Source organism: Rhinoderma darwinii, chromosome 3 (assembly GCF_050947455.1).
Source record: "Rhinoderma darwinii isolate aRhiDar2 chromosome 3, aRhiDar2.hap1, whole genome shotgun sequence".
Taxonomy (NCBI): Eukaryota; Metazoa; Chordata; class Amphibia; order Anura; family Rhinodermatidae; genus Rhinoderma; species Rhinoderma darwinii.
In genome coordinates, this window is record NC_134689.1 from 310,568,448 (window position 1) to 310,583,853 (window position 15,406).

At 41.9% G+C, this 15,406-nt stretch overlaps 1 protein-coding gene across 6 annotated transcripts in view; it reads right to left on the reverse strand.

The window, feature by feature from the left end:
• The window catches only part of AKAP13 (A-kinase anchoring protein 13), a 246,255-nt gene that overhangs the window by 115,640 nt on the left and 115,209 nt on the right, over positions 1-15,406 (reverse strand). For all 6 annotated transcript variants that reach the window (XM_075858212.1, XM_075858211.1, XM_075858213.1 and 3 more), the window contains 3 exons: positions 14,759-14,951; positions 9,276-11,544; positions 3,940-4,013 (listed from right to left, as the gene is read on the reverse strand). In XM_075858212.1, coding sequence (XP_075714327.1) covers positions 3,940-4,013; positions 9,276-11,544; positions 14,759-14,951 — 2,536 coding nt within the window. The remainder of the gene's footprint in view (positions 1-3,939; positions 4,014-9,275; positions 11,545-14,758; positions 14,952-15,406) is intronic.

Sequence of the window (15,406 nt, forward strand, 5' to 3'; positions counted from 1 at the left end):
ACTGGGATGATGGGGGTTACATACTGGGATGATGGGGGTTACATACTGGGATGATGGGGGTTACATACTGGGATGATGGGGGTTACATACTGGGATGATGGGGGTTACATACTGGGATGATGGGGGTTACATACTGGGATGATGGGGGTTACATACTGGGATGATGGGGGTTACATACTGGGATGATGGGGGTTACATACTGGGATGATGGGGGTTACATACTGGGATGATGGGGGTTACATACTGGGATGATGGGGGTTACATACTGGGATGATGGGGGTTACATACTGGGATGATGGGGGTTACATACTGGGATGATGGGGGTTACATACTGGGATGATGGGGGTTACATACTGGGATGATGGGGGTTACATACTGGGATGATGGGGGTTACATACTGGGATGATGGGGGTTACATACTGGGATGATGGGGGTTACATACTGGGATGATGGGGGTTACATACTGGGATGATGGGGGTTACATACTGGGATGATGGGGGTTACATACTGGGATGATGGGGGTTACATACTGGGATGATGGGGGTTACATACTGGGATGATGGGGGTTACATACTGGGATGATGGGGGTTACATACTGGGATGATGGGGGTTACATACTGGGATGATGGGGGTTACATACTGGGATGATGGGGGTTACATACTGGGATGATGGGGGTTACATACTGGGATGATGGGGGTTACATACTGGGATGATGGGGGTTACATACTGGGATGATGGGGGTTACATACTGGGATGATGGGGGTTACATACTGGGATGATGGGGGTTACATACTGGGATGATGGGGGTTACATACTGGGATGATGGGGGTTACATACTGGGATGATGGGGGTTACATACTGGGATGATGGGGGTTATATACTGGGATAATGGGGGTTATATTCTGGGATGATGGGGGTTATATACTGGGATGATGGGGGTTATATACTGGGATAATGGGGGTTATATACTGGGATGATGGGGATAATACACAGGGATGATGGGGGATTATATTCAGGGATGATGGCCCCATCATTCCTGTATATAACCCCCATCATCCCTGTATTTCTTATAACCCCTGTAATTACTGTATATACCATCAGAGGGGGTGCCGCCTCCGCCGGCGGGCGGCGTCGGAGAGGAGACGGGCAGACAGTGCGGGAACTCAGAGATAGAAGGAGGGGGCGTGTACAAGCAGAGACGACGTTCCGTGTCTCTGGTCAGCCAGTAATTCCTGCTGTGTAGAGACACGACGCGTAATCAACTATGTTTACAGGCGGCAGGACCAGAGGAGGCGGAGCTCTGAAGAGCTCATGAAACATCCGCCCAGTCCACTGCCTGTAAATGTAGTTGATGACGCTCCATGCCTTTCTCAGACAGAAGTGCTGGCTGAGCAAAGACACGGAACGTCACAGGAAATGAAAAATTTATCGGTGCGGTTATGTGACCGCAGATCAGAACAGAGTAACACTGCCACAGGTAAACCAACATTATATTAGAAATGCACTTAAATATGTTCAATTAAGTTAAAATATAAATAAAATTTATTCCTGGACAATCCCTTTAATGGCGATTGGAATTTTTTGTTTCGCAATGAAAGATACTCTAAGACCTTTGTATAACCCCTTAGTGACCACCAATACACCTTTTCACGATGATCACTAAGGGGCCTTAGGATAGTCCGTCGCCTTTTTACGGCGGCCCAGTCCAAGCACTGCACGGGTGTCCCGTGCAGGCTGGGGCCGGGGCTCGGTTGTCTGATGACAGCTGGGCTCCTGCTCCAACGACCGCAATCAAAGTTTAGTTTGATCGCGGCCGTTTAACCTGTTAAATGCCAACTTGTTTACAGAGGGAGTGAGCTCTCTGTCACCCATCGGCGGCCCACAAATGCAATCGCGGGGGCCTGATAAAAGCACCCAGGTCTGCCCTGGGCATATGCCTATTAGGACGTGCCGGAGGCACCTCCTAATAGATTGCCTATCAGATTTACACTGACAGGCAATAATGCTTTGGAATACTAAGTATACCAAAGCATTATAGCAGCCATCTAAAAATCGCATAGTAAAGTCCCCTAGTGGGACTAAAAAAAATAAGTAATGTGAAATAAAAAAATACAAATTACAGTAAAAAAAATAAAAATATTTTTTTCCATAAAAAGTGGTTTAATTTAGTAAAAGTGTAAAAAATAAATAAAAGTACACATATATGGTATCGCCACGACCGTAATAACTCAAACAATAAAAGTTAATATGTAATTTAAACCGCAAGGTGAGCGCCGTAAAAAAAACCCGCAAAAAACAATGACAAAATTGTTCTTTTTTTCCATTGCCCCCAAAAAAGTCATAATAAAAGTTAATCAATAAGTCCCATGTACCCCAAAACAGTAATCAAAACTACATCTCGTCCCACAAAAAACAAACCCAAAAAAACACTACATTGACGGAAAAATAAAAAAATGACGGCTCTTGGAAAGCGACGATGCAACAAATAATTTTAGTTCAATGGTGTTTTTATTGTGCAAAAGTCGTAAAACATAAAAAAAACTCTAAATATGTGGTATCGTCGTAATCGTACCGACCCATAGAATAAAGGTAACATGTTATTTACGTCGCACAGTGAACGGCGTCAATTTAAAACGCATAGAACAATGGCGGAATTTCAGGGTTTTTTTTCTATTCCCCCGAAAAAAAGTTAATAAAACTTAATTAAAAAATGATATGTACCAAAATGGTGCCATTAAAAAGTACAACTAATCCCGCAAAAAACAAGTCCTCATACAGCTATGTCGACAGAAAAATAAAAAAGTTATAGCTCTTTGAATGCGACTATAGAAAAAAACGAAGAAAATAGCTTGTTCATTAGGGCTTAAAATAGGCTAGTCACTAAGGGGTTAACTGATAAAATTGTTCAACACATTATTTTTTTATATGTTGAAGGCTATGTAAACCTTTTTTTTTTTTACTAAAACAATTAGTGTGTTTAGTTTACCTTTGTAATTATTTTTACTTTTTGAGATCCAGCTTCTATGTATCCTGGATATATAGAAGCTGTAACTTGTGCTGAAACCCGAATCTGTCATGTCATCGGTACGGACTGCTTCGGTGACGGCGGGTCCTGCGTTTCTCCGATACGCAGGATCCAGTTGTTATCGATCACATCTTCGTTCATAACTTACACAATGTATTATGCCTAGTGTGAGCGAGTGACGCATGGCAAGACATTCTCTATTTGGTATTCATGGCATCCATTTATCATGGACCACCTTGAACTAGGCAAAACACAGTTTTGCCAGTGTTCCTTTAAGAAAATCGAATACTAATTTGTAAAATGTCACACGATATGCTTTTAAAAGGTTTCATCCCATGATTAAATATTAATTTACTCCATTAGATCACGTAACAATTTTTCATTTGGAATAATATTTTTAAATTAGCTCCAGTGTTTAGATATTGCTGTTGCATCCTTGTTAAGGCGCCCCCTGGTGTTCTTTATATGTCCCCTCAGAACGTCCATCGAATGTGTCTAGAGCTGAAGGACTCACATGCTTAGTAGCTCAGTCTAAACGCGGATCCTCTTGTACACTGGCAGCGGAGTAATTCCTGCTATTGTGCAGGTTAGCCAATGAGAATCGGCACCATAGAAATTATTTCTTCTCACCAGCACTGGACACAATAAGGTGGACCTTCTAGGAGGAAAACAAAAGAACAACAGGGGGCACCACAACATGTATATGATAGCAATATACAAAGTAACGTTTATATTTTTATGATTCTGACAAATAAATGGTTATGTTTTGTATGGTCTAGTAGATAAAATGCGATATTTAACCATGGGACAAGCCCTTTTAAAGGTAGTTTAGTACAAAGTCATTAGTGAAAAGAAGGATGAAGGGTCTCTTTAAAACATACATTTTTGCTAAATAGACCACGGTATTACTTACCACTTTTGATCTGGGGCTTAACTGTAGTTTACCAAAATCGACTTCGTCATCTACTTTATCATCAATGCATTCCGCTGAAAAACACAATAAAAACACATAAACCAATAATAATGCAAAATGTGTCCACAAACATGAAGGTCATAAAGGAAGGACTCATGTGCACAAGTATATTCATGACCCATGTCGTATGCAGCTGGGCGCCTGCTGAGTAAAGGAAAACGTGGCCAGTCACCCCAAGGACCCTGTTGCATTTATCCGGGTTATTTGCTACCAGCGGCTCTCCACCGGATAGGAAAACAAAGTCCCCGCATGACATGGCAGTCTGCAGGTCTTCATTACATGGCTTCACAATAGCTGGAGAAAAGGTTTGGAAATAAGGCCTATGCATTCTCATTCATGGTATCCTGCATTAGCCACTGAGAATGTGCAGTATTCTGGAAGGTTATGTTCACACATAGCGTAAATACTGCAGAACTGCTGCAACGGAATACAGTAGCAGCAAAGTGGATGAGATTTGCACCACCACTTTGCTGTTACTTTATTCCGCTGCGTAAATGATGAGCGGAAACAAAACTCAGAAATATACCTGCGGTACGGTTTTGTCGTCCGCAGCATGTCAATTGTATTTGCGTAAACGCTGCATATTTGTTGCGAGTTTTCCCAATTAATTCAATGGGGAGGTAAAACCTGCAACAAATAACAGATGTTGCTTTTTTTGCGGCAGAAAAGAAGCGAATCTGCCGCAAAAAACGCAACTCAGGAAAAAAAAATAAATTCTTATACTTCACAAGCAGCAGCGGTCACATGGGATAAAACGTCATCCCAGGAGAACGGCCTATGGAACGGTGGAGGGACGCGTCACCATGGCTACCTTTTTTTTAGGTGCAGTTTTCCCCAGCGCACATTCCGATGGAAAAACTGCACCACAATTTGGTACGCTTTTTTTCGGCCGGAATTCCCTGCAGAGCACAGGGCGGATACGCTGTGTGCTTTGACGCAGCCTATCCACCCTTTGTGAACATAGCCTTAGTGTTAGCTAGCCCATCGCTTAAATGGAGGGTTGACAGAGTGTTACACTTAGCAAAAAGATGTATACTCTGCCTTTGTCTGGCTGAAATGAGATATAAGCCCTTTGTGAACTAATAAGAATTACCTGTTATTGTGATGTAAGGCAGGAGAAGATTGTGACACCTATAGCTGACATTTATAAGAGAAAAACTGCAAACGAAGGCTTCACATAAAGATTCAGAAGCACTCTTTAGTTACGCTTATCTCATCATACTACGCGGACCTATGTAAACGCAGCATATTGTTGCAACCGGTCTGCTCTGCAAGCCTAATTAAACAGGGATTGATGACTGCTGTATATACATGCAGATACATGACAGCCCATCAGTCACTGGTGAGAGGGATCAAAGTAGAGGGGACCTGTCCCTATACTATGCTGCCCAAACATAGTAGAATGACAGATCCCCTTTAATGTTAGGGAATTTGGGGCGGACATTCGCTGTGTTGTCTCTCCTGCATCCATTATGGGTATGTTATATCCCTTTGATATGCTCATGCACTTTTGTTCTCCTCCAGGTTTATATTGGCCCAATACTTGTCTTAATACTGTAGATCTTATGTGCTTATACAGAACCTTTTGCATTTATACATGGTCACTTCATTTTAGTCTATATATTTATTTTGGCGGGTGCTTCATTAGCACATGTTGTACTCCCTGTCTATTCGTGGGATGCACAGCGTATCGTCCTTTTTATCTGTTGGTCTATGGATTCCTTATTTTACTTATTGTGTTTTATTATGTAATTCAATAAAGATTTTTCTATTTTTTGCATAACTTATTTTTATAGCATCTGTTTCTTCTAGGTTATATTTATCTGTGATGCTTTTTGGGTTCACACCCTAGGATCAGCCCATATAGATGACATATATTGATTATTTCATTACATGTTTGGGCTATTAGATGTATGGTGCATTTTTGGTTAGGTCATAAATAAATAAAAGCCTGAAACGCTGCCGTTTTTCCACTAAAAACACACACAATAGACTGACATTTCCTCTTTACCGCAGTCTACTTTAAAACTGACCTATCAGCCCTCCTGACATGTCTGAGTAAATATTTGTATACATATGAAATATCAATTCTAGAGCACCTTTTCTTAGAACTCTGCTTCATGCCGTTTCACTCTTAATCCTCCTGGAAATATAAGAGTATATGGTTATTTCCCTTGTCAAAAGGGTGTATCCCTACCGGTCTGACACGGATGGCACTGAATGGACTGTGTAAAACTGTAGGGACACGCCTGATTGACAAGGGGAATGGCAACATTCAGTTGTCAACTTATGTGCACATTTCCAGGAGGAATAAAAGAGGAATGGCCCAATACCATATTCTAAAAAAAGTGTTACAAAATGGTTATTTTTATGGCAAATATCAGTACTTACTAAAACAGACATAACAGGAAAGCTGACAGCTCCTCTCTAAGCCTTTCAGTACAAAGCAAATCCAAACAAAGCACCTCGCTCTGGCCTGCGTCGAGTAACCAGCTCTGTTCAAAAGGAGACTCACTCAAATAACAGTTTTTCTGTTGGTTTTGTAGTTTCAATAGATAAAACTGCTGTATCCCTCCGTGTGAAACATGAAGGTCCAGTAATATAATGACTCCGTACAAGTCTGAGGTTGTACGGCTGGACGTGTGCACGAGGCCTAATGGAGGGATTTGTGTATCATTTGTAATTGCTTGTTCCCCAAAACGTACAAAATGATGTGGACTACAGGAGCCAACTAGGATTTTTTTTAAGTACCCAGAGAAGACCCTCCCATAGACATCAATAAAAAAACAACCCAAAATGTTAGGTGCAAATTGGCAACATGGCTCCTGGAATTTGTCTAAATATGCCTTTGGGAAAGTTTTCCATGCTTTGTCCTGACAGGATCCAATTCTGTTCCTGGCACTAAATATATATAGCTAGGGCTTGGGGGTGAAATAAGCAAAATCCCTGAGACTGCAAAGCAGTTATTCCAAAGTGAAGGTAAAAGAGTGAAGTTATTTTAACACATCAATGGAGTCCATAGGGCACCGATGATATGCATCGCACGGCCAATCCGGCAGCATGTTACAAATGCATATATAGACAGTCTTAGGCTAGGTTCACATCCTTATGCATCCTGTGAAAGGTACTGTTAAAAGGTATATACAGGACGCAAAAACGTGGCGTGAGCCTAACCAACATGTCTGCTTACTACGGGCTGCAGAATCTGATCAAATAGCAATTTGTGCACTAGCTCTGTAGTTTTGTGTATAAAAAGCAGGGGCAGGAGGCAGATTCTCAAATAATAATAATAATAATAATAATAATGAGCTACTGATCTTTCTTGGAAGGGAAACCGCTTGTCAAATGCCTAAATTATAGCAGAAATTCCCAAAAAAGCACCTCACCCTGACCTGTGGGGAGTGACCAGCCCTGTTCAAAAGATGACTGGTAACCTCCTACTCAATCATCACATCGTTTTGCTCATACTTGTGCCCATTGAATACTGGCAGAAAATCCCCAAATACCAGTAGGCATGAATACTTTGTGGAACTCCTCAATACAAATCATTTAAAAACTTGACAATGAGAAAGAATCCATTGTGGAGAGTTAGGCTTTGTACACATATCCGTTAGAGCTCTGTTCTGACGCTCCGTCGGAGGTTTCCATCAGAATAGAGCCCTGACTGACACAAATGGAAACCTGCTGCATAAGGACCTGACTAACAATGAAAAATGTACATACAATAAATGACAAGAATATTAGTCAAAGCGGAGAAAATGGGCAAAAAAAAGAAAATACACGCAGGTTTCATCCCATTAGACTTCATGCACATGGCCATATTACGGCTCGGTTTTGTATGGACCTGTAAATGGGCACCAATAGAAGTGTATGGGGCCTTAATGCATCTCATACGCGTCAGATTTCATATACAGATGTTTTAACAAAAAAAACAACCATACCTCCAAAAATAAACAAACAAAAAATACAGAAACACCCATACATTTTTATAATAGTGGTAATACACCACTATAGTAATATATATTTTTGCTTTAGAGGTTATGGACATGTGGTTCTATCGTGGTTTTTGAGATATGCCATACTGTGTGAATAAAATCTAGGCTCCCACACAACTTTAATGCAGTTTCTAAGGCCAGGTTCACACACACACAGTTTTGTTGCAGTTTTTGTGGCAGCTTTTGGTTCCGTTTATTGATCCATACACAGTTGTGGACACAAAAGAGTGGAGATGCATCAGTATTTTCCTTTATACCTTTCCTTTACGTTTGATCCACTTAGGTTTTGGCTCAAAAAACCGAAGCAGAAAACTGCCAAAAATACTGCATCAAACCGGTGTGTGATCTTGGTCAAACAAACTTTTTTTTAGCCAAAGCCAAAACTGATTCCAAAAGGAAGGAAATGCACGTCTGTTTGGGTAAAAAACTGTGCCAAAAACTGCATGTTATGGTACTTTTAGTCCCCCTGCACTTGCTGCAGATTTTTAGATTGCTGCCAACATCTCCATGCAGATGAATGGAACAGATTTTCAGATCCGCAACAATATCTGCAGCGTGTGCAGGGGTTCCTAAAAAGCACTTGAAAGCGCAGACACATCTAAAAGACGGTGTGTAACTAATGACTGCCAAAAAACAGTAGTCAGACCAGTCACACTAAAGGAAAACTAGGAGCTGGCGGCAATTATCTCTGCTCGGTGTCAGCTTTCAGCCGCTCCTATATAGAGCGGAGAATGTCATCCTTTCTACTGCTCAACAGAACTGCACTGTCCTGGGAAGAAAACGCACAATAGGATTCCCAGGAACACCGTAGAGATGTGTGCACCCTGCGTGCCTATGGCAATAAAGCTAATAACAGGAAGAGGGAAGTTTCTGGTCAGATCCTAGTATGGAAGAGATTTATAAAAGCCAGTGCAAAGCAGCCCATACTCATAACTATTATATGTGGATCTAATGTGCATGGGCACCAGGGTACAGCCTGGGAAAAAGTAAGTTTGGCCGTGTTGGATTATTTTGGCACCCACTCACCCCTCCTCCCTTCGTAAGAATAGCGGCTGAATGTGCATGTTAAAGGCATGGAGTTATCGGACGTGTATGAGCAATTGAGATAAGGATGGAACAATTGCCCAGTGATCAGGTCACTGCTTTTATTTAGAATCCGACGGATTACTATAGGCAAGACCATCGTTTATTTGCCCTTGGTTTTGATAATACTTTTATCAGTCTATATATTTTACTAAACAGTAATAATAAAGTATAGCAATAGAGAAAAATGAAAATTACCAGAGACTAGCTCTGTGTCGGATATGCTAGGACACAGGGTATCCTCCAAGTTCACAGATAGATCCAAACCAGAATCTTCTTCCTTTAGTATGTGAAGACTTCCATAAGGACCCTCCACATGATCTTTATCCTGGAATGATTCAGAATGTTGGATGTTGGAAGGCCGAGCGCTTTCATGAACTGGGACTTCTGAGCGGACCTCCGCCATGCATATAAATACATTGGAACCTGTTAAAGTCTCCGGGGTATCCGCCTCGTCATCATCAGATAAGCAGTCCACTGCCTGGGAGAACAGATCCACAGTTTGCTCTTCGTCTATACCTATAGACTTTTCTGAATCGCTAATGTCAGAGGAGGCGGTATCTTCACCATTTGTAGAGGCAGCGTCAGAATTAGATTCCCCATTAAGTAAAGTCTCCTCTGCTATAGGATGAAGTGATGCTCTTGGGACTTTTACCAGTTCAGACTCATCCCCACCTTTATCTGACTCCTTCACAACTTCCTCAGGTTCTTCCTCTTTACGTGCATCTCCATACTCTGCAGTTCGAGTGTAATCCAGATGATCAGCTAAATGTTCACTCGGCTCTAAAAGTGGTAAAATTAAAGTGCCCTCTTCTACAGATTCGGTGTCACTTTCACGGTGCTTCACACGGAGTTCACCATCTTCCTTGTCATTTTCACAGGTGAGCTGTCCATGATCAGTATTGGGCTCCCTGGTGGCCGTCACGGCAGCCTCCTGCATTTCAGTACTTGCATCACTAAGGACTGAATCCACTGTTACTTCCTGGTCTTTCACGCATTCATAATTATTAAACCGAGGGGGAGTGTCAAAGTCTTTGTGTAACTGGCTTTTAGTACATGGTAACACCTCATCTTTCTGCAGCGGCACAGTTAGTCCAGCAGGTGGCAGTGTGTCTTGTTTTTCAGTCTGCTGCTGCTCATTCTCTTTCAGGACAGATGTTGCTGTATTTGTTCTTTCTGTAATGTGTAGACCCAAGATGGACTCTACAGACAAGTCATGGTCAGGTAACGAGCAAACCTGCTCCTCATAACCGAGTTCTGGTGGAGTGACATTAGTTGCTTCATTTTCTATACTCTCTTTTTTCATTAGTATTTCAGGAGTTGTATTTTCTGCAGCCATGTCGTGCAGCGTGTCAACATCCCGGTGTGTTTGAGCGCAGTCATGTGACACAAAGTCTTTCACCACAGGTTCTGACAACATTTCCTCTTGAGGTTTATTGTCCATAGTGTCTGAAGACTCTGTGCAGCCTTTCGGAGTATCAGTTGCAGTGTCATTAGAGCCGACTTCCAACTCTACAAAGCTTGCTCTTATTATCAACGCCGTCAGGTTAACAGCAAGTGTTTCAACATCTTTTCCATTTTTTGGCTCTATAGGACCATCCTTAGAATGCTCTGATCCTATGGCAAGGATTCCTAAACTATCGGCAAACTGATCTAAAGTTCTGGTTTTTAAAGTCGCCTCACTTTTAGAGTCATATGTCTTGTTGCAATCCAAGACCTTTATCTCTGGGGCATTACGTGGGTGCCCTGCATCAAATGATGGATACGTACTTGGCTCTCCTTGGCTCAACCTGTTACCAGGAATATTTGTAGACTGATTGTCATTACGAGCTGACCCTGGAAGTGCTTCTATAGTGACGGCTTCCTGTTCACTACTCCCAGTGTGACAAACCGTGTCGGTAGTGCCGGACGCAGAGGTGCAGTAGCCGGACACTGACTGTCCCATATTCACATTGATGTCTAGGGTGAGATCAGCGACTTTGTGTGAAGCTTCCACAAACGCAGTGTCTGGAGTCTCTCTCTCGGTTTCTGCTATCATTTCCTCATCTGCGTGATTATTTTTGGACAGGGCATTGAGGTCCAAAACAATTCCAGTTGTAGTCATTCCAGTTTCCTCATTTGTGTTTCCACCGGAGAGAAGATTGTCCGCGGCCTGTACCTCAGTGGAACAGCTTTGTATGTGTTGGTTTGTAGCTGATGTGTTCCCTTCCTTTACAATAGATTCGGTCCCCTCCTCTTCCCCTTTGGGATCAACATCTTGACTAGAACTTGCAACGCCTCCACCCACAGTTTCCACCTCATTGTCAGATTTACCACAGGCTTTGGCATCTTCGTCCTCTCCTTGTAAGACTCGGATACTTGCTTGTGAGTCCACAGCGTTACCAGAATCACATGCCTCGACATTCTGGTGACGTGAATCCGATGCCTCTTTAAACATTGGTTCCTGCTGTATCTTCACATTTGTACCCTGAAAAAGAAAAGAAAATACAATTAATCCCTCTACAAACTGCACACAACTGTTCTCTATAGATCAATATTAATAACAAGCATATAACACAATAAAAAACAGTCATTCAAAACGTGGAGCAGCTCAGCAGATCAGTCAGCAGGCGTAGATCACGCACGGCACCTGTTGTGATAAATAAACCACTTCCCGGCATTTCACAATTTTCATTGTTTCAGGAGCTAAAAGCATTCATAGAAGTTTGGATTCTTATTTCTTATTAATTATTATTACTTCTAGATTTGCATCCATTGCCTCTTTATCTTCATCTGCTCCCCCCATCCTCCGCTAGTGGAATATCGAGATTCATTGCAATCCCACCCCTTTTTAGGTTTTGTAGTTATATTCGGTAACGCTATAATGACACCAGAGATAATTGAGCTTAATTGTAGAGGTGAAATGTCAAAATATTTTTATTTTTTTTCCCTTAGATCGCGATGCATCATTTTGTATTACTATTATTTATATACTTGTTTTTGCCTTGAGTAGAGTTTAGCTGTGAAAAGACTAACTGCCAACCAACACCCGTGTAGTCAAAGGAAATTTAAAATCATAGCTAAAATCTAAACGGAGCTGCCGCTCTATCCTTCATGCTTTACACTGCAGCTCCACTTGTTAAGATTGGGTGCGGTGTATAAGCACAAGCTTGCCAGGAAATCTATTTGCATGGTGTCCAATTGCACCACAGCACGGCCAGAATGATTATGCAGATATAAAACCCAGCAAGAACTAAAGGGGTCTTGGAGTCTCTTGTTAAGATTTATTTGTGTTCTCGATTACTTCTGTGATGTGACCAGTTCACTTACCTAAGGACTTTTTTTTAATAGTATATTTTTTAATCTTGCCGCTAAATTAGTTAGTTGTTCTTTGCATCTATATCCTTTTTAACCACTTCTCACACAGAATTATAAATGTGTAGCATAAGCATCAGTGCAGTAAGAAACTGCACCATACAATTACAGAGCAGTGATGGCACAGGAGCTGTGCCATCATCAGCAGTCGTTGGCTGTAATATATAGCTGAAATCCCATTGCAATGGTCAGAATTGGAGATTAACACCAATCCCACCTGTTAAAGGGAATTTGTCAGCAGTTTGAGGCCTCAAAACTGCTGATCGAGCGATGTAAGAGGAAGGAGAGGGCATTGTCTCGGTCATGCAAGTTTCATGATCGAGAAATCAATGTTTCATTTTCATGCCGCCGTGGTTTCAAGTGCCACTGAGAAGGATACTTGATGAGGAAGTGCTCGTGGATTGTCCTCACTGCACGCCGCCAGCCCTGCCCCCACTGCTTTGAGTGACTGCTCCAGCAGTCTCCTGATCGGCCACCAGAGCAGTCACTCAGAATAAAGAGTGAAACTTGCAACCGCGGCAACTAAATGTCGGTGTCTCAGTCATGCAACTTGCACAACCGATACAAAAAGGTATGTGCCCTTCCCCTCCCCTATATCGCTCTGTCAGCAGTTAGGAGGTCTCAAAGCTGCTGACAGATTCCCTTTAATAACCATTCTCCTAACTAATCTAATAGGCGCTATGATGCTGATAACTACAGTGTGATTAGCTTTAAAAAAACGTTTATTATTTGCAAAGTTATGAGCATTTTTCTAAATACGCAAATGTGGCTCTAACAGCCAAATAGGGGGTGACTCTTATTTTTCACTCTGGGCAGTGAAATGTTTTCTGTATGACGCTGTCCAATCAGCATACAGCTTCCCCGGCTTCCCTGCCCAGCAATACAGTGTGATCTTATAGTATACAGCTTCCATTCCCGACTGTGTATTCAACTGGCGATATCTCCGGTTGTGTCACAGCTAGAACCGATTAGAATCGCCTCTTTCATATGCCACCAGAACCGCTGTTCTAGGTGGTCCACAGACCGAGATATGGCTGTTTGAAGTGATCACCCTTCCCTCTAGACCAGGGGTAGGCAACCTTTTTGGTATGGCATGCCAATTAAAAAAAAATATATAAAAATCAATGAAGTAGTACTCGGTGTGCCGTGCAAACATGAAAGTCATAAGACAAACTGTTACGATGTATGTGACATAAACCAATTAATCAGTTAATTAAACTTGCATTTCAGTGTGAGCCTTGTCCCGGACTTTTTTTTTTTACAAAGATGATGCAAGATGTGCATAAGAGGATATTGAACACAAGCTGGGGGGTGCACAAAGGAGAGACCGGGGCTACTGAACACCAGATTTGGGGGGTGCACATAAAAGCGCTTCAAGCTTTTTCTAACTTTTTCTTTTACAGAGCGGTAACTGAACTTTGTACTTGCGACGCTGATCACCAGGATAGAGAGCAGTGCTGCATTGTGTGCTTGTCAGGTGTTCAGCAGCGACAAACACAATGAAGCACTGCCCAGCACATAATGAAGGGACGCTCTATATCACTGTGTTAGGTCCCGCCGAGCACACAACGGCGTTGGTCACTGGGAAAGGGAAGGGTGCCAGAAAACCACACCCCAAGTGCCACAGATGTGGACCCCTGCTCTAGACTGACTGTTATACTTTGTGAAGAAGCTTCATGCTGATAGGACAGCGTCAGAGGCTGTGACGTAGCTCCACCTCAGGAGAATCGCTGGTGTTTCCTCCCACTTGTCTGATAAAGGCTCATTTACATATTTAGAAAAAAATTCATACCTTTTAAAATAAACGTTTTGGCACACAATTTTCACTAGCATTTTCAGGGTGACAGCGACTATTAGATTAGCTAGAAAATAGGGCATTACTAAACTAGTGACAGAGCCTTTAAATAATAAAAGTTAATATTGTGCCAATGAAAAATGCAACTCATCAAGCAAAAAATAATACCGGATACACATTGAGAACTTTTATATGTTTTTCCATCAACGTAGCTGTATCTATAGCGTTGCTAAAATACTAGATCTCAATGAATGTTACAATGAAGAATTATTTTTTTTATTAGGAGCAGCAATCTGCAGAATAAAAGGTGCATTGAAGCAGATGAAGCTCCTGGACCAATAATGGTCAGTAGTAATAGCTCACAGGTCACAATGGGGCATATATAATAAATGAAATAGCCTGCCATGAGTGATCCTCTCTAAGAATTCATCTTATTAGGATGAAGATTAAAATGAAACGAAATAAAAAAGGCGTGTATATAGGTTCATAAACATTTGACAGGGTATCAACCTTTATATTTACAATGACTTACCGGCCATTGAGAATGACTTTGGATGTATTCACTTAGCTCTTCAATGTTGTTCTCCATATTGTCATGCGCCTCCACTTGAGATTTCTTGGTCAAAGTGTAAACATTAAGCCCATGATGGTGCGTCACCCAAAAGTCACCAGAATGCTCAACATGAGAATATTCTGCATCAAGGTCTATTTTATTGTGATCCAATCTAAAAAAAAAGAAACAATAATGCCAAATAATTATGTAACTGGAGTGGAATATAAATATGCAACATACAATATCTCGACAAAGACAAGAAAATATGATTTAGGCCTTATTCACACAAACGTATATTACAAGCATCGCACGGATCTATGTTAGTGAATGGGGCCATTCAGACAATCCGTGATTTTCACGCAGCGTATGTGCGCTACGTAAAACTCACGACATGTCCTATACTTGCCCGTTTGGGTGCGTGAAAATCCCGCACGGCACACGGAAGCACTTTGCGTGATTTGCGCTACAGTAGTAAAATAAATGAATGAAAGAAAAGCATCTCCTGCTTTTGTTTGTAAACATAAAAACAGAGTGTCATCACGCTGCCATATGCACGGAAATCACGCAGGCACGCACCACATACTGATGCCACACGGAACTTTTGTGCGCGCAAAACGCACACGTTCG